General features: G+C 40.2%; 1 protein-coding gene across 2 annotated transcripts in view; it reads left to right on the top strand.

The window, feature by feature from the left end:
- The window catches only part of adam19a (ADAM metallopeptidase domain 19a), a 263,959-nt gene extending 246,107 nt beyond the window's left edge, over positions 1-17,852 (top strand). The window contains exons 17-23 of one of the 2 annotated variants that reach the window (XM_028428684.1): positions 106-183; positions 7,820-7,928; positions 9,097-9,238; positions 12,460-12,559; positions 13,492-13,743; positions 14,390-14,598; positions 17,232-17,852. In XM_028428684.1, coding sequence (XP_028284485.1) covers positions 106-183; positions 7,820-7,928; positions 9,097-9,238; positions 12,460-12,559; positions 13,492-13,743; positions 14,390-14,598; positions 17,232-17,283 — 942 coding nt within the window. In that variant the 3' untranslated portion in view covers positions 17,284-17,852. The remainder of the gene's footprint in view (positions 1-105; positions 184-7,819; positions 7,929-9,096; positions 9,239-12,459; positions 12,560-13,491; positions 13,744-14,389; positions 14,599-17,231) is intronic. The other variant, XM_028428685.1, reaches the window with a different exon arrangement.
- Positions 17,853-18,519: the final 667 nt, after the last annotated feature.

The following is an 18,519-nucleotide window of genomic DNA, read 5'->3' as shown; positions in this document are numbered from 1 at the left end:
CCAAAGAACAAGGGCACTGGCAGAAGCCTGATCAAAGTTTGTGTGTTTGAGCGTGCACTGTAATTTTTACCACAGTATGTGATCTTTCTGCTTGTGTTGCCACAGGTGTGCAGAGACCGCAGATGCCAAAATGCCTCTTTTACCGAGCTGGAGACTTGCATCGCACGCTGTCACGGCAACGGGGTATGCAACACACTCGACTCACTTAGCTGCCGAGCACAGCTCCCTAATCTTATTGTCACACAGCGTCCTTGGGCAAAGGTAGCACTTTGCAGCACTGTCCCCGAGTCTGTCGTAAAAAAAAGGCAGGGAAATAGATGGCCCGAATACAACAGCAACTGAAGTGATGAACTATTTATTGGAGCAGTACAAGCAAGCCTGAGGCAGATAAGGGGGGATCATACATACTTTATGAGTCAGTAAGTGAACTGTGGAGTGGAGGGTTTGAAGCTTAGACACTTGTTACTGTAAGTGTTAGATAGGCTGATTCATCAGAGAAGGTAGATTGGGGATCTTGACCTCTGAAGATATCGTCTGAAATGGTAAAATCTGATCCTTTAAAATGTTATGAAAAGAAAATCCATCAAACATGATCAGAGATGTAAATATATTCAGTTTCCACTAGGACTTTATCAGGTATCTGAGACATACTATCCTAAAAGAAACTCATGATGTCTGATAACAAATGTCAGGAGGCAGGAGGTAACTGACACTGATATCACCATATCAGTGTCAGAAGAAGAATAATAACAAGAATACTGTCTGCACAGAAGCTGATGGCTTTCAACTAAAACCTCTGTTGTACTGCCATGACTGGGCTAATGGCATGTGTCTACAGGATGTGTCATTTATTATTACTTTAATTTATTTGTATTCAAAAACACATTATTCCATTACATTGACTGTGTAGGCAGCTGTGTTGTTTCATTGGGTGCCACACCTAGAGTCTCATCCACAAATTGTACAGCGACTGCACTGCCACCACAGAACATGCATTTAAACAATTCCCTCATCACTGATTAGCAAACTACAAACTATTACTGCTCCCCTTTAAGGCCACTGAGTAGTGTCCAAAAGCAAACATGCAGGCTGATTCCGAAATCCCACGTCTCATTTCTGACCTCAGTTATTTTTCAGAAACATATTTTGTTGAACTATTTTTGTAATTTGGTTCTGTTTGAAATCCAGGAACGCCTTGACCAATCAAAATAGTTTGTGCTGCTGTAGGAAGTTTTTCAACTTTTTCAATTTATAGACTTTGTACAAAGACATGTTAATGTCACCATTGGCTACTAAGAATAGAATCTGCATATAAATTGATAATGACAAAATAGCTTGACTTGACATTCAGGATGTGATGTTTGGAAGCTTTGCTGTCTGTTGTTGCCCAGAGCTGCTACTGCACATCCCACTCATGAAGTCTTGTTGAAGGTGACTGAGGACATTGTGTTAAAAGTGGAAAAGCTGGTTTTTGCAGTGATAAATGGGAGCTTAAAGCTTAAATAACATTTTTTTGTCTGTGTGTGTGAGATGGAGAGTACAGTACACAGCAGTTTAATGCAATCTGGCAGTTGCCATGAATGTTCCAGTGGAATGACTTTCTGATAGCTGAGGGGCTTCAGACCGAAGTGGCTGACAGCTGATATTTTTGGCAGCGGTGTAATATTTGTAAAGTAAATTAAACTGGTGTTGTTGTTTGTGTTATTTTAAAAGTTTGAACATAGTCTCCCAAATGGAAACTATTAAAGCCAGGTGCAGGTTGTATTACAGCTCAAATAGAAAAAACATACCATAGCTATGTGACGGCACTTATCAAAGTTTTTATATAATAGCCTTTCATTTTGGACATCGGTAAAATTTTTCTTTACCATCTGAGCCATGAAGTGGGCGGTGGACCCGGTGTTGGCAGCAGAGCCCGGGGTCCACATTAAAACAAGCCTGCTGTGCTAACTTCAGCCTACACACAGACAGTGTTATCAGTAATGGTGCTGACAGATAAAGGCCACAGCATTTAACATCAAAACTGACTGATGATGACATTTGCAGGTGAGCTTTGAGCTGCTGACAGGGCGACAGCTGAGAAGTTAATTGGCTACGTAGCCTGCAAACTGATGTTAGTGGTGCCTTTTCCCCAGTGAACGACCAGCTGGTAACTCATTCAGCCAGACAAGATGAGAAAGAGACATCAGCTGGAAATGTTTGAAGTGTGTGACGCCTTTTGTGTCGTGCCTGATTTTTACTGACAAGAGATTAAAGTGAATCATTAATGTGGGGCTGTAAACATAAAGCTAACGTGACTTGATGTGTTAATCTGTGTGTAGTTTATCTGAAAGCCTTGTGAATTGATTGTCCTGCTAGCTTAGTATTTACGGTAGTAGCCCAATGCCAAGAGTTAGCATATCATATGATTTTAGCAAGACTGTATTGGTTTCTTCAAGAAAATGAAAGATGATATCATTTAAAAGATTCATGGTCACTTACTTTTCAAAGTGACATTAAAGAGCCTACCAGCTATGGCTAATAAAACAGTGACCTTTGTTACAAAAGTCTTTTGGTCAAAATTTCTTGCAAAATGTACAATGTGCTTTGATTCTGACTAATCAGTGTCCTTTGAGGAAGTGCTGCTTGCTAGCAGTCAAGAATCCTCAGAAGCTTGTTTTGTTTCTGATTAATCTAATTAATCGAAAGCACTGTCCAAGTTCTGTCCAGTCAGTCTCTTGGGCCAACTTTTGTTCCACTTTCTAGTGTAGCCAGGCCACAAAGACACATTTTCAGAAACCTCTTCCTGAACTTCCATCCATACAGCATGAGTGTAGTCCTGCTTGGCATGGCCTAGTTTGTGTTTTGAATGGTTGTGCAGCATGTTTTGACCCTGGCCGTTTGAAGCGAACCCAGCGTCAGATAAACTTCACACACCTCAGAAGTCTTTAAAGACTCCAGTCTCTGTTTACCCCATTTACTGTATAAAGAATGGGCTCACCACTCGCCAAGCATTGTTATTTGATCAGGATTTGAAATATTAGGAGCAGGAAGAGAAACAGCACACATATCCTCTCCTCATTTAATCCCCTTTTCTTTCTACTTTCTATGCTGTTTGCCCCCTCTTTGTTCTCCCTCTCAGCATAACAGTAGATGGATAATGAAAAGGGCTTTGAGTCAGGATTATTCTAAACAGACAGTTATGCCTTCCTCCCTGCTATTTTTTAATAATTTAGCATTATCATTTGATTATGATTGATCCTCAGGCTTTTGGAGTGAGATGGATGTTCATGCAGATAAACAGGAATAATGAGAGGGAGGAGGAGCACTCACTTCTGGGAGTGTGAGGCTGGTTTCTATCTTTCAGACAACTCAGAGGTTTTCATTAAAGAAGCTTAGAACAGAGCTCCAGCAGAAGGATGTGAGATATATATATATGAGCGGCGGTGTGTTTACAGTTTTTTCTGATTGCTTAAGCACATTTCTGTAACTATTGGCTATTTGTGCAAAACTCTACACACAAATAAAAAAACCTTACACCAAATCAGCAAAACATTGTAGGCCTCTTGCAAAAGCTAATACATCTTGCTTAACTCTTCAAACCTTTGTAAAAATGGTATTTTTGTACCAAACAGTTAACACAAACCAGCATATTACTAAGCACACAATGTGCCAACTACACACTGATGGTATTACAGTTTTTTCTGATTGCTTAAACACTAACAATGATTCTTATAGCACAATTTCTAAAACTATTAATAGTTTTAGCAAAATCACTCACTGAGTTTACAAAACTAAAAGCAAAAAAACTGCTTTACACTCAGTTTGCACTTTTGTAACACACAATTTGCAATTGTATAAATATAATCCACTTCACAGCACTGTTTTTGCTGAACTGTAAACACAACTCACTGCTTTACACACAACTTCCAAATGATCAACACACTCCTAGTAAAACTACACACATTTATGGCTGGTATTTACACTATTATGCCAACTGTCTGGCTACACTGTCACTTGTGAGAACTATTTTACATCATTAGTTCACTTTGCAATCAGCATGAGCTCTGTAAATAAGCCACAGGTAAACTTCAGTGTGGAGAACAATGGAGGGAGAAGGAAACTGAGAAGAGTGAGAATTAGAGGAGGATGAGGACATGAGGAAGCAGGAGGAAGAGGAGGAGGACAAAGAAATAGAATTACTGATGTCATCGGAGCTACAATAGTGGATCATGTGATCAACCATGGAATGACCCTGAGGGAAGCTGGCCAACAGGTTCAGCCTGAGCCGCTACACTGTAGCAAGCATCATAAGGACATATTGATGAGAATGGGTTAGTACAGTTCCCTCACACTAAGTTTTGTAGGTGTACCATACTCTAATGAGAAAAACAACAATACTGTACATGTAAAACTGAAAATGTTACTCCACAGAATTACTAGACATCCAGCATCTGGAAGGAGGCATGTGAGGATATGGACCAGGCATCATGTCAGGCCTGGATACAGCACTCAAGGAGACATGTTCCCCGGTGCCTTGGACTAGAAGACATTGCATGCGACGTTGATGAAATTCTGTGGCCGGACCTAGAGAGACAAGACTGATTTTCTCTCTCTCTCTCTCTTTCAGTGAAATTGTATGTTTTCTTGTGTTTGTTTTGATGTGTGTGAATAAACATTCATACTTGAAATTTGAATCCCTGTGTGTTTATAGAACTATTTATGATGTAATATGATGGTTTGTGTCAATAGTTACAGAAATGTGCTTAAGCAATAAGAAAAAACTGTAACTGAAAACACGTCTGGCTTTTGCTTTCTCTGTGCACAAGGTATGTCCATTTGAGGTCAAATCTTTGTCATAAATAGTTCTATAAACACAAATTTCAAGTATGAATGTTTATTCACACACATCAAAACAATCACAAGAAAACATACAATTTCACTGAAAGAGAGAGAGAGAGAGAAAATCAGTCTTGTTGTCTCTCTGGGTCCGGCCACAGAATTTCATCAACGTTGCATGCAATGTCTTCTAGTCCAAGGCACCGGGGAAAATGTCTCCTGGAGTGCCGTATCCAGACCTGACATGATGCCTGGTCCATATCCTCGCATGCCTCCTTCCAGATGCTAGATGTCTAGTAATTCTGTGGAGTAACAGTTTCAGTTTTACATGTACAGTATTGTTGTTTTTCTCATTAGAGTATGGTACAGCTACAAAACTTAGTGTGAGGGAACTGTACTAACCCATTCTCATCGATATGTCCTTATGATGCTTGCTACAGTGTAGCAGCTTTGGCTGAACCCGGTGGCCAGCTTCCCTCAGGGTCATTCCATGGTTGATCACATGATCCACTATTGTAGCTCTGATGACATCAGTAATTCTTTTTCGTCTTACTCTTCCTCCTTCCTCTTCACCTCCTCGTCCTCTTCCTCTAAATTCACCTCCTAGTCTTCGTCCTCCTCCCTTTTCCTCCTGCTTCCTCATGTCCTCATCCTCCTCTAATTCTCTCTCTTCTCAGTCTTCTTCTCCCTCCGTTGTTCTCCACACTGAAGCTTACCTGTGGCTTATTTACAGTGCTCATGCTGATTGCAAAGTGAACTAATGATGTAAAACAGTTCTCACATGTGACAGTGTAGCCAGACAGTTGGCAAAATAGTGTAAATACTAGGCATAAATGTGTGTAGTTTTACTAGGAGTGTGTTGATCATTTGAAAATTGTGTGTAAAGCAGTGAGTTGTGTTTACAGTTCAGCAAAAAGAGTGCTGTGAAGTGGATTATATTTATACAATTGCAAATTGTGTGTTACAAAAGTGCAAATTGAGTGTAAAGCAGCATTTTTGCTTTTAGTTTTGCAAACTCAGTGAGTGATTTTGCTATAACTATTAATAGTTTTAGAAATTGTGCTATAAGAATCATTGTTAGTGTTTAAGCATTCAGAAAAAACTGTAATAGACTCGGGACACACTGCTAGTCTGCAGAAGCATATATTGACTATATATATCCACATATAGTGGAAGTCACAGCACAGTGCCCTGATTAGGGTTTTAAACTAAACAGCTAAAAACCTTTACCGTATACAGCATACTTGATTTTACACTACAGTACAGGACAACAACATTATTAAAGTCTGACTCTGGACACATTTCTCATACGTGGTCTCATGTGTATTGTCATTTCAGGCCATTAAAAAGGAGGTAGTGCTTCATTCTTCATATTTATTCATCTTTCATCAGGACCAGAGCCTGTACTACACCTCTGCTCCTTTACAGTTTTTTCTGATTGCTTAAGCACATTTCTGTAACTATTGGCTATTTGTGCAAAACTCTACACACAAATAAAAAAACCTTACACCAAATCAGCAAAACATTGTAGATCTTTTGCAAAAGCTAATACATCTTGCTTAACTCTTCAAACCTTTGTAAAAATGGTATTTTTGTACCACACAGTTAACACAAACCACCATATTACTAAGCACACAATGTGCCAACTACACACTGATGGTATTAACTGAAAACACATCTGGCTTTTGCTTTCTCTGTGCACAAGGTCTGTCCATGTGAGGTCAAACTTTTGTCATAAATAGTTCTATAGAAACACAGGGATTCAAATTTCAAGTATGAATGTTTATTCACACACATCAAAACAAACACTAGAAAACATACAATTTCACTGAAAGAGAGAGAGAGAGAGAGAAAATCAGTCTCATTGTCTCTCTGGGTCCGGCCACAGAATTTCATCAACATCACATGCAATGTCTTCTAGTCCAAGGCACCGAACATGTCTCCTGGAGTGCCGTATCCAGGCCTGACATGATGCCTGGTCCATATCCTCGCATGCCTCCTTCCAGGTGCTGGATGTCTAGCAATTCTATGGAGTAACAGTTTCAGTTTTACATGTACAGTATTGATGTTTTTCTCATTAGAGAAAAACTTAGAGTGAAGGAACTGTACTAACCCATTCTCATCAATATGTCCTCATGATGCTTGCTATATTGTAGCGGCTCAGGCTGAACCCGTTGTCCAGCTTCCCTCAGGGTCATTCCATGGTTGATCACATGATCCACTATTGTAGCTCCGATGACATCAGTAATTCTATTTCTTCTTACCCTTCCTCCTTCCTCTTCACCTCCTCGTCCTCTTCCTCTTCCTCCTGCTTCCTCATGTCCTCATCCTCCTCTAATTCTCACTCTTCTCAGTCTCCTTCTCCCTCCATTGTTCTCCACACTGAAGCTTACCTGTGTCTTATTTACAGAGCTCATGCTGATTGCAAAGTGAACTAATGATGTAAAACTGTTCTCACATGTGACAGTGTAGCCAGACAGTTGGCAAAATAGTGTAAATACCAGCCATAAATGTGTGTAGTTTTACTAGGAGTGTGTTGATCATTTGGAAGTTGTGTGTAAAGCAGTGAGTTGTGTTTACAGTTCAGCAAAAAGAGTGCTGTGAAGTTTATTATATTTATACAATTGCAAATTGTGTGTTACAAAAGTGCAAATTGAGTGTAAAGCAGTTTTTTTGCTTTTAGTTTTGCAAACTCAGTGAGTGATTTTGCTAAAACTATTAATAGTTTTAGAAATTGTGCTATAAGAATCATTGTTAGTGTTTAAGCAATCAGAAAAAACTGTAATCCTGCACCATTGGGTGTGCAGTGCACATATGGGAGCTTCATTACAGCTTGCCTTTAGCCAATTAAATCAATCAGCACTCCTGTATTGTAATAATATACGCTGCAGGCCTATAAATTCACACACAACAAGGCTTCACACACACCCACCATTATACCTGACCAAATTCTTTAACACGTATCCTGTGTGTGTGTGTGTGTGTGTGTGTGTGTGTGTAGATGTGTAACAGCAATGGGAACTGCCACTGTAATCGAGGCTGGGCACCACCCTTCTGCGAGAAGTCAGGACTGGGCGGCAGTGTGGACAGTGGACCGGTCCAGTATGATAGTGAGTACATGACAAACGCAGGTACACACACGCACAGACTCAGGCACACACTATGAAATAAAAGCTGCATCACACTTACAACTTAGTGGTGTGCAGCTGCTCCTCTGTCACCATTCTGCACTTAGTCTTTAAAAAGTGTTGTACCACAGCAAGGCTTCTATGAATTAATTACTATTATTAATGAGACACACTCTGAAGATGACATGTTGATGCCAATGGGATTTTTGTGTTGGAAAATTATTGGTGAGTAAATTAATTAAACATGGTGAGGATGACCACAAAAACACTTCCTCCTCCTTATGATGATGTCTTTAATGTTAACTGAATTCAGGGCCTGTGGAGTTTGATGTGGGTTATTACTGGGGTTGCATGATATTGAATTTTTTTCTGTTTCCAGTATGCTAATATTTTTGAATATCCTTTTGGCTGATTGCCTTTGTATGCACATATTTTTCCACCTAATTAAAGTATAGCCTTTTCTGTAGTTAACATATTAAGATGGTTAATTAAATTTGTACTGTAGGAGGTTATCTCGCTCTTTACATGACCAGTGCTGCATGATTATGAGCACACCGCAACTCTATCTTTTTTTAAACACACACTGAGGATGCCTATCTGCCTATCAGTAATTATTTTTAAAATCAGTATATGTGCTGCAGACCTGTGATTATAGCATTCAATAGCACAGCAGATTATAGCTGATAATGTCAGCAGATTTATATATTGCTCTCTAGTATACATGTTTATTTCTTTATGTAGGATATTTTTACATGGGGTGACTCACTCTGGTCACCAACCTTTAGAAGCTGCAGTTTCTGCATTGGCTTCATTTCGCAGCCACAGAGGTCACTGATTGGTATTTAAAAGACTCTTTTAAAATGCATATGCTTATTATGCAGTGATTTAATATAACTTTTTCAAATCAATTTACAGGAGACACACTTTTGTCCATTCAACATGTTTAGTCTTACTAGTAGTTCTTTGATGTACAAAGAGGAGTGAAAATCAAATAACATCCATTGTTTTCCAACATATTCTTGATATGAATGTGATTCTGCAAAGTGTACAGAAAAACAACATGTTACAGTTTCTCAGTGTCCACATGTGTATGCCTCATAGCATGGAACATGTTAACACTTGCAGTTTGCGTGTTTGCGTGCGTCCACAGGTCAAGTAGGTCTGGTGGTGGGGTTGCTGTTTGCCTTCCTGGTGGTCCTACCTGCAGTTCTGCTGCTCTTCTACTGCTACAGGATTAAGACCTCTTATTACCACAAGTGGCTTTCCCAAAGAGAGAAGAACAAGAGTAACAAGTACAGTGTCCTCTGCTGTCCTGTCTGTCTGTCTGTCTGTATGTATGTATGCATGTATGTATGTATGTGGATGTATATTATACATCCAAAACAAAAAGAACAACCTGCACTGAATATGTGTTACTATCTCATAGTTCATTACACATTGCAAATCCATACTAAATACCAAAGACATGTTTAACATTCTAGACCCCACTAGAAAGCCTTACAAGAATTTTGGAATGTAATTATATGGAAGCACACCATCTGATAACACCATCAAAACAATGTGTTCTGAGGGTGGCTCTGTTCTGATCCTGAACCAGAATCCCAACAGCTGTATCTATTCATCCATTACTGCCCTCAGCTCAGCTGGTCAGCAAAACACTACAGGAGGCTAACACAGAGTGGGAGAGGGAGACATTCTTTCATAATTTACAAAAGCAATGGAAGCAGCCTGAAGCTTTTTTTCTTTACACAGCAGAATAGGGTGTGGAGCTGAATTCTACAGGCCAGATTAAAACATATTTAAGTCAGAGCTGAAAGAACCCGTTGTTTAAAATCTAACTCTACTGAAATAATGCAGTCAATAGTCTGCTTTACAAACGCAACAAGTGCTAGGCTCTATTTTTGGGGGATGAGGAGTGTCCCTTGATTCACACTTGACTGTTATAAGTATGTAATCCTGGTACTCTGAGTGCTCCGCATGTTGCAATACTTTTTTTAACACACTTATGCATTTAAAATAGCAGCCTTTTTACATTGAGTGGTTAGGCACCTTTAAATCAAGCACTTGAATGTAGCATGGTAGTAGTTCAAACTGAAAAGGCTGAGTCTTTGATTAGCAAACATACCGAGCAGCAGTCTTTTGTTGTTTTTTAGCATCAAGGTTTCATAATCAGCCATCTGTTATACAACCTTCAAACTATAAATGCTTTTTTGTTAACCTCGGTTTGTAAATCAGAACTGAGCTGAACTCAGAGTAACAATTTGCACATTAGCCAGGGAAATAACATAAATAAATAAATAAATAACAGGAAATAACTGCTAATTGCTGCCTTGTACAAATGTTGTTTAAAAGTCCTCATGAGGGAAAAGAATGAAGTGTCATATCTGCCCACACTCCCTGCAGATCATTGCCTAAAACTGGAACTTTCCATGACTACATCAGCATAAATAGCAGCATTTTGTATTGTCACCTCCACCAGGTCCAAACAAAATCTATGTCCTCATAACCCCCTGAGCTGCCTTTAACAGCACAGCCATATCCCTCACCCCCAGAGCCAACCGCGACAACACCAGCTGAGGTAGTAATACTGCTTTACTGTGATTTAGATGTGACTTGAAAGGATCCAGCATTACAGCAGCCATTTAAAGACTCTGACCTTCCCAATGAAGACAGAAAGAAAGGCTAAGCACTGGTAATATTTGCCCTCAGCAGGATTTAATGGTAACTGCTGCTAAAGGGGAAACAACTGAATGAATGGCTGATGATATGGAAAATTGAGCCTCTATGATAATTAAAACGACACCTAACAGCACCAGATGCAGCTAAAACCCTCTGATGTTTAAGGTTTTGTTCCACAGCCAATAGCTGGGGTTCATTTACAGTTCAACAGCAGTGCAGAGGGTGGCTGCAGCTGATTAAAGGCCTCTCTCAGCATGTATGCATCCAGTAAGCTCGGAAAGGCTTCTAATCAGCTAAGAGCCTACAGCACATACATACACTGACTTCAGTTCAGTTTGCTTTGAATATAATAATAAAATGTTGACTGTAATTAGCTGCAAAAATAATTACAATAGAAGACAGATCAACATATCACCAAATAACAATATGAAATGTAAAAAGGAGGCACCAAACACTGAAACCTTAATGGTTCCAGCTCACCATATTGCACCTGCCCGGCACCACACACAGAGTGGAGCATTTTTGCACTGAAGTACTAGAGGAGACCAAAAACAGGCCAATGGCAGTTAGAGGCTACAGGCAGGTATCATTATAACAATGGTCAGTTTTTACAGTATATGCCGTTCTAATATAAATAACACCACTCTCTTGTTATGAACATGATACTCAGTCATTCTGAAATATCTCAGGAACATTTGGAAAAGACAAACAGGTTAAAAAAAAAGTTAGTTCTGACTTTTAGAGTAGAGTAGAGTAGAGTAGAGTAGAGTAGAGTAGAGTAGAGTAGAGTAGAGTAGAGTAGAGTAGGATAATGTAAAGTCAACCGGGTAGGGCAGAGTAAGATAAAGAAGGGTAAAGTAAGGTAGAGTATAATAATGTGCTATATATCATGCTAACAGAGCTTTTGTGAAGTAAGAGCAGCGACATGACACCTAAAGATTACCAAGCCAAAATGTAGAACCTGGAAAGGTTGTCAGGCTTAGTAGTTGGAAATGTGTGCATGCATACCCAACAACTACAACATAAGCTTTCCACATGGCTGCCCGCCCTTGTACAGTAGGCAGTATCTGAAGTAGATCTGGGATTGTGGGGGCAATTCACAGTGTTCAAGCCTGTCCAACTGCAGCTTTCATTTTCAGCTCTTTGATTGTAGGACAGTGACGGTTACAACAAGTTCTTTTGTGTCAACACAAAACAGTGCTTTCACACACAGTGATAGAAAGACAGTTATCAGGTACAGACAGTACCCTGTGTGTGAACGAGGTTTACAGCAAGTAAAACTGATATGAAATACACTTCTGATCTAATACCCACAGGCCTCTTTTTGAAAAAAGACAGGGGATTGACAAAAAAGAGAAGTACTGATGTACTAAAACTATCAGTAATATTTCACTCACTGTTGCTGAAACATTGCAATGCTGTAAAACAGTGAATTAGAGAGGATTAGAAACCATTAATGTCAGGATCATTTCCACGGACAGAATGTCCTCACACTTATTACATCACTCACTATGGTATAGTACCTTAGATGACAATAGGCTTGATCTTCCATTGTGTGTGTGTGTAAGGAAAGACTGAGGGACTGGTCCCCTCACTTGACAGCCTCATCAGAAATCAGCTCCCCAGACACGGAACTGCAACATTTGCTTTACCCTCACCTCCTCGTTTCCTCTCGCATCATGCTGGATGAGAATCTTCATGTTGACTTCTCTTCTGTTTTTTTCCCACCTGGGGCCATAAAATCAATGCCATATAGAGAAGAGTGATGAAGGAGGGCAGTTTCCAGACACCAGGCTCTGCCTTAATTTCTGTCTGTCCTCATTTCTCTCCTCAGGATGGAGGCGTCGGCAGATAAAGGGAAGAACGGCCATCTGAACCCTGCCTTTCATCTGAAGGTGGTCGGACCCATCAACAAAGCTGGTGGCCACAAGGGGGTGAGTGCAGACTCCATCTCTTTCTGGATTTTACTGTCTAAATGACTGTCCGTGAGGTTGACCTTCACATTAAATGGCTTCATTTTACAGCAGCTTGTTATGTTGTGTGACCACTTAAAGCTGGCCCACTCCTACAACCACAGCTGTTTTCTCTGTGCCTTCAGCATAATTTCATCATACTGTCATTCTCTTGTTTGTATGCATTTATTTTATTGGGAGGGTTCAGCTCTCAGGGATATGATACATTTATCATTGGCAAAAAGAGAGCTGCAACAAGACAAGAGGCAAATGAGAAGAAGAGAATGAATGGATCTGTGATGTCATCAATCTCACTCATCTCAATCAAATGTGTGTGCTTCCAAGCTTAAGAGATTTCCATGTGTTATTCCACAATACAAGATATGCAAAAAGATGCTGTTTGTCCTTAAAACTTTAGATATTATGTGACCAACAGAAGCCTCTTATTACACATATTATTGCACCAAACAGGGGAAGCATGCAATTCTTAGTGGTGGCGATTATGTTGAGGTCATGTGACCCTGAAATACTGATGATTGACTTCAGATTCTTTGTGAAGATATATATTGGTCCTAGGACAGACCTTGTGGTACTCAAACTAATCAATTTTAAAGTACGGAGGAAGGTTCCAAATTTGATGCAGGCTGGGGTCTTTCCGCGTGGAGTTTGGACATTCTCCTCATATGTTGGTTTCTCCTGGTATTCCTTCCACATACAAAGATGTGCATGTTCAACTAACTGGGTCTCACACTAACTGGGTGTGAGTGTAAATGGTTGTTTGTCTCTCTTGTTACCCCTGCTTCTTGCTCATTGACAGCTGAGATAGTCTCCAGCTCCCCTGTGACCCCTGTAGTGCAGGGTGGGTTAAGAAAATGCATCGATTAATCTTAAGTTTTTAATGTTTCTGACTTCAGCTTCTTCACACCAGCAAAGAGGTTCTGCCTCTCAGGCCGGGCCCTGTTCCAAACGGCACCCAGCCAGTCAACATTGTTCGACCTCTGAGACCCGTCCCGTCTCCCCAAGGAGGGCCTAGGGACATCAAGGTGGTGCGCCCACCTCTTCCAGCTGGCAAACCTCCGTCCGCTCCACCCAGATCCCCTCAAACCCCACAGAGACTCAGCCCACCTAAGAAACCTCTGCCCCTTAACCCGACGCGGTCTCCGTTGGTAAGGCTGTTCTCCAACAACTTTTTAAGGATATACAGCTAAAAGTAATCTCACAGCAGCATCCAGGCAGGGATGATGATTTAAGAAAACTTAATATTGGTCATGACTGGAGCTAAATGTGTAATTAATGAATGTAGCTCAGTGCTTTGCTGACAGAGCTAATGAGAAAACAGTGGGAGTACCAGAGAGCCTCTTAGATTTCTGAAGAAATGTGAAGCACAGTAAAAGTGCTGCATGTTTACATCTGATAGCTTTTTTATTGATTCATCCTCCAAATCTGCTCTCATCATTTTGTCTCTGTGAAGTGTGAAATACCTTTAAATTAGATCAAATATCATACTGTATTTTTCTCGTTTGTAGTCAATATTCTTGTGGGTGATCTGATTTCCAAGCTGTAATGTAGTGAAGATTTTTAATCTGCTACCTGAGTGAAGATCCTTCTATCAGCCAGCTCAGCTGATTCAGGAGACAAGCTGGATCCAGACCAGACTGACAATACACAAAGCTGTGCCTGCTGTGTCCATGTGTCATGTGCCTAGTGTTGTGTTGGCTCTGAAAGGCTCCATGTTGATTCTTTGTCCTTGTACTGTCTAAACAATGCACCGTCTCTTGGTTATATTGACTCATCCTGTGACCTCTCCTTTAGTTAGTGTCTGAGCTGCAGCCCAGGTCATCCCCCTTCCCTCCCCAGAGGCCTCTTCCCCTGAGCCCAGCTAGAGGAGCCTCCCCGACAGTGAGTCCAATTCGGACGCCAACCTCCAAACCCTCCTCAGGCCTGCTGGTCATGATGCCCCCAGCAGTAGGACCTAAACCAGTGGGCAAAGTCACAGTTATACCCCCACTCAGAGTTCTCAGGTGGGTGACACAGCACTGAAAAGGAGACTGTGTTTATTGGCCCATAAAAATGTGGTGTAAGTTGTCCAATTCTGGGTCAAGTTCGGGGTACATCTCTCTTCTCCTGTCGTCTACATTTAATTAAATGACCAGAATAATTACATTGTAGCCTGATTTGTGGAACAGAAACCAGTTGTACAGGAACCATCCGCTTGTGGAGCCTAGAAAGAACCCAGGAGCAGTCAATAAATCACAGTAAAATGGGAACCAGAGCATGCAAAGTGTTCTGTTTAATTCAAAACAATATAATAAGAAAAAAGGTCTCTCACATCATTGTGAAGGAATTGTGGTCCATTCTTCTTCACAACATTGATTTAGTTCATTGAGGTTTTTGAACGTTCACTTATGTACATACCTCTCAAGGTCCCATCACAGTATTTTATCTGAGGTCTGGACTTTGACTAGACCATTCAAAACCTTGATTCTTTTATTTTTCAGTCATTTTGATGTAGATTAGCTGCTGTGCTTAGGATCATTGTTCTGTTGTATGACCCAGCTTCCACCAAGCTTTAACTGTCAGACAGATGGTCTCACATTTGCCTCTAGAACACTCTGGTATACAGAGGAGTTCATGGTCCACTCAATGACTGCAAGGTCCTGTGTCTGTAAAACAAGTCCAAATCATCAGTCCTCCACCACCGTGCTTGACAGTGTGTCTGAGGTGTTTCTGCTGAAATGCTGTGTTTGGTTTTCAGCAGACATGGTGGTGATCATTAAGACCAAACAACTCCACTTTGGTCTCATGTGTCCATAGGACATTGTTCCACAAGTGTTGTTCTTTGTTCAGATGCAGTTTAGTGAACCTCAGTCCTGCTTCCATGTGCTTTTTTGACAAAACAGGTTGTGGTTGTTTGCCTAATACTAAGATCCATGATTTTTATGGTGTTTTTACTTAAATCATGTGGTGGTGGTATTTATGTGGATGTTTGTATTTATCACTTCTCCAACTCCTGTGGTGTTTTTTTTTACAGAAGTTTAATCTAACACCATTATCTCCTCCATCCACTCTTGTACTAATGCTTCAAACAGCATGCTTTACAGTATTATCTGTGTAAACACAGAACAACTGCCTCGATGAGAAAGCTGCCTTTCCTGTTAGGTTCAAAAATACATTTAACTCATAGTAGGATGTTCATAAAGCCAGTCTTGGGAAGAATACTTTTAAAAAGTATTCAGTTACAGAATACAGATTACGTGCCTTAAAACGTAATTTGTAATGTATTCCGTTACATTACTCAAAGTAATGTATTCTGAATACAAATTACTATTGTAATACAATATTACTTACTGAATTGCATTTTAAGCGATAGAGTGCAACAATCAGCCCCTGCTTACTACATAGGACGCTATAAAACATTCAATAGAAAATGTCCAGATTGTTCCAGGTGACTGCATTTAGTGTTATTAGTTATTCTATTTAGAGAAACAGAAACAGAATGTAATGATGTCATAATAATATATTTTTTAACAATGAAACCCAAAGTCATTTTACACACAAGAAAATAGTTGAATACGTACATAAAACAGACTCATTTTACCATGTATGAAACTACCTGACTGCAAGAGACACGTTCCTGTTAATGTTAGTCAGCCTCCGTTTTGGACGGAGTTAGTTAGCAGCTAACAGCTAAATAGTTCACTTATTCAAGTGACGCTAACAGTGTACCGGCATCATGACTGAGGAGCATTAAGCACGCAGCGCTTCAGACTCAGACTCTGACCCCCATTAGTCCGGCTGCACTGTCCTCTCTGTCCTCTGTCGCCCGCTTCATGCAGTTTTCTGTCCAGTTTGCTGGCATGAACCAAAACCTTTAGCTTTGATCAAAGATGTTGTATTGATGGTAAGAGCTCTCACTCCAATGACTATTCACCGTCATACAAACGTATATGACCACACAATGAGACCAGCGATAAGGAGTCAGACATCTGCTGTAAATAAGAAAGTACCGTCGAGTAATCCACTGATTTTAGAAATGTAACTGTATTCTGATTATCTCTTTAGACTGTAACTGTAACAGAATACAGTTACTATTTTTTTGTATTCTAAATACGTAATGTCGATACATGTAATCCATTACTCCCCAACACTGCATAAAGCAGACATTGTTTGTAGGTCTTTTTGCTCTCTATCATGGAACTCTAACCATGTTTGAGATGCCTTTTAATGAGATATCTATAAAGCAGTGTGCAGCAGCTGTATATGTGAGAAATATGACCTCACAACATTCCTGCTGTTTTCTGCTCAGAGCAGCTGTGAGCACATAAACGCTCAAAGTTTACAAACCATGCAATGCATTGACTCTTCATCAGCAATCAATTTTCATTTTTTATAAGTGACGTATCTATAGCATATGGAGCACCTATTATTTCCACTATTAGTAACATGAGAAAAAATGTACATATAGATTTATTTAGTAAATAGTATTTTTTTAAAGCCAATAACCTAAGAAACATTCGTTTTTTGTCTGAATTTAAAATGTAGGAAAAAGAATGTTTTTATCCAGCCTTGTGAAAAGATCAGTGAGTCACTTACATCCGTTGGCTGCATCCGTTGCTTCTGCTAAATTTCCCAACTTTTTCCTCTCTTATTTCAGACCGGTCCCAGGTGCCAAACCAAACACAACCTCGCCTCTGCCACGAAAATGACCTTCTCCTGGCCCTCCACCCTCTGAGGAGTCAGTGGCTGACAGCCTATTTGCACTAAAGAGACTTCGGCTGGTTGAACCACAGAGCTGTCGCGCAATCCAGAGGAGGACGAACACAAAGTTAAAACCGGAGGTGTAGAAGAACAAACAGGACTCCTACCGATTCCGAATTCAAAATGAAAGGCCTTGCAGACTGAGACAAGTGTTATCGCTGGGAAACGGTCACATTTGCCAAATCTTTTTTTAGGATTGTTGTTTTTTTTAATCTGATGATGCTGTCTGTGTATAAAAATGCATTTTGTATTGACTGTTGTTTTGTTTACAGTTCGTTCCATGTCACGATTTGTGTTATGTGCCAAAGAGGTCTCTCATAGCCGGGGTGTGTCCCGAATGCTTAGAAATCTTGACCACAAGTCACCTCCTCCATATTTTTAGGTATTCTAATTTATATTATTACATGAGGAATGTCTAAAGTACACATCTGCAAACACCTATCAGGAGAGAGGAGAGCCAATCACACAGCATCTTCTTATCAACACTGTTTATATGGCAGACTTGCAGGACACACCCCGGTCGCTCATGTTGATTTGAATGTCTTTTGCTGTGTGTTCTGACTTTTAAATGGTTACATAAAATATTTTTACAAAGCTACCATTAAGTTTCCTTCACTCGTTCGTATGATAATGTTGGCAGTCTGTGTGGAAGTTGGTTTCTATGTATGAACACATGGTGGGGCTGATTCTCCAGTCAGGACATAACAAGATGAAGCAGAGATCCAGCCTAAACCTTATGTTGTAAAGAATGATGGGACCTGTATGGATCTGTATGGAGATAAACTGTTCTCTTCCTATAGGGGGCGCTCTCAGAAATGAGCAATGGCTGATGGATCACAAAAATATTCAGTTAATGTGGTTCCAATAATTTCATGTTTTTTATCCACAATGGTGGATTTTCAGATTTCTTTTACAGCATTTGATATTTAGATGTATACCACGCTGTAAGTAGTAGTCAGAAGTCACTTCAACAATCTGCGGCTGATCCCTCATTGTTCCCTCAAAATCATTTCTGTTTACATTACATATGTATATCTGGACAAACCTTCCATCTCACTCTGCCTAAACTGTCAAAATGCCAAAGTGAGTGTGGGCAGAGTTGAGGCAGGTGGCAGCAAGTTTGACAGCACCAGGTGAGTTAATAAAATCTGCCTGTATTGTTGTTAACAGAAGGACCTCAAGTG

This window comes from Parambassis ranga, chromosome 18, assembly GCF_900634625.1.
Source record: "Parambassis ranga chromosome 18, fParRan2.1, whole genome shotgun sequence".
NCBI classification, from domain to species: domain Eukaryota; kingdom Metazoa; phylum Chordata; class Actinopteri; family Ambassidae; genus Parambassis; species Parambassis ranga.
Note: the sequence above shows the minus strand (reverse complement) of the source record. Positions and strands in the feature narration are given on the sequence as shown.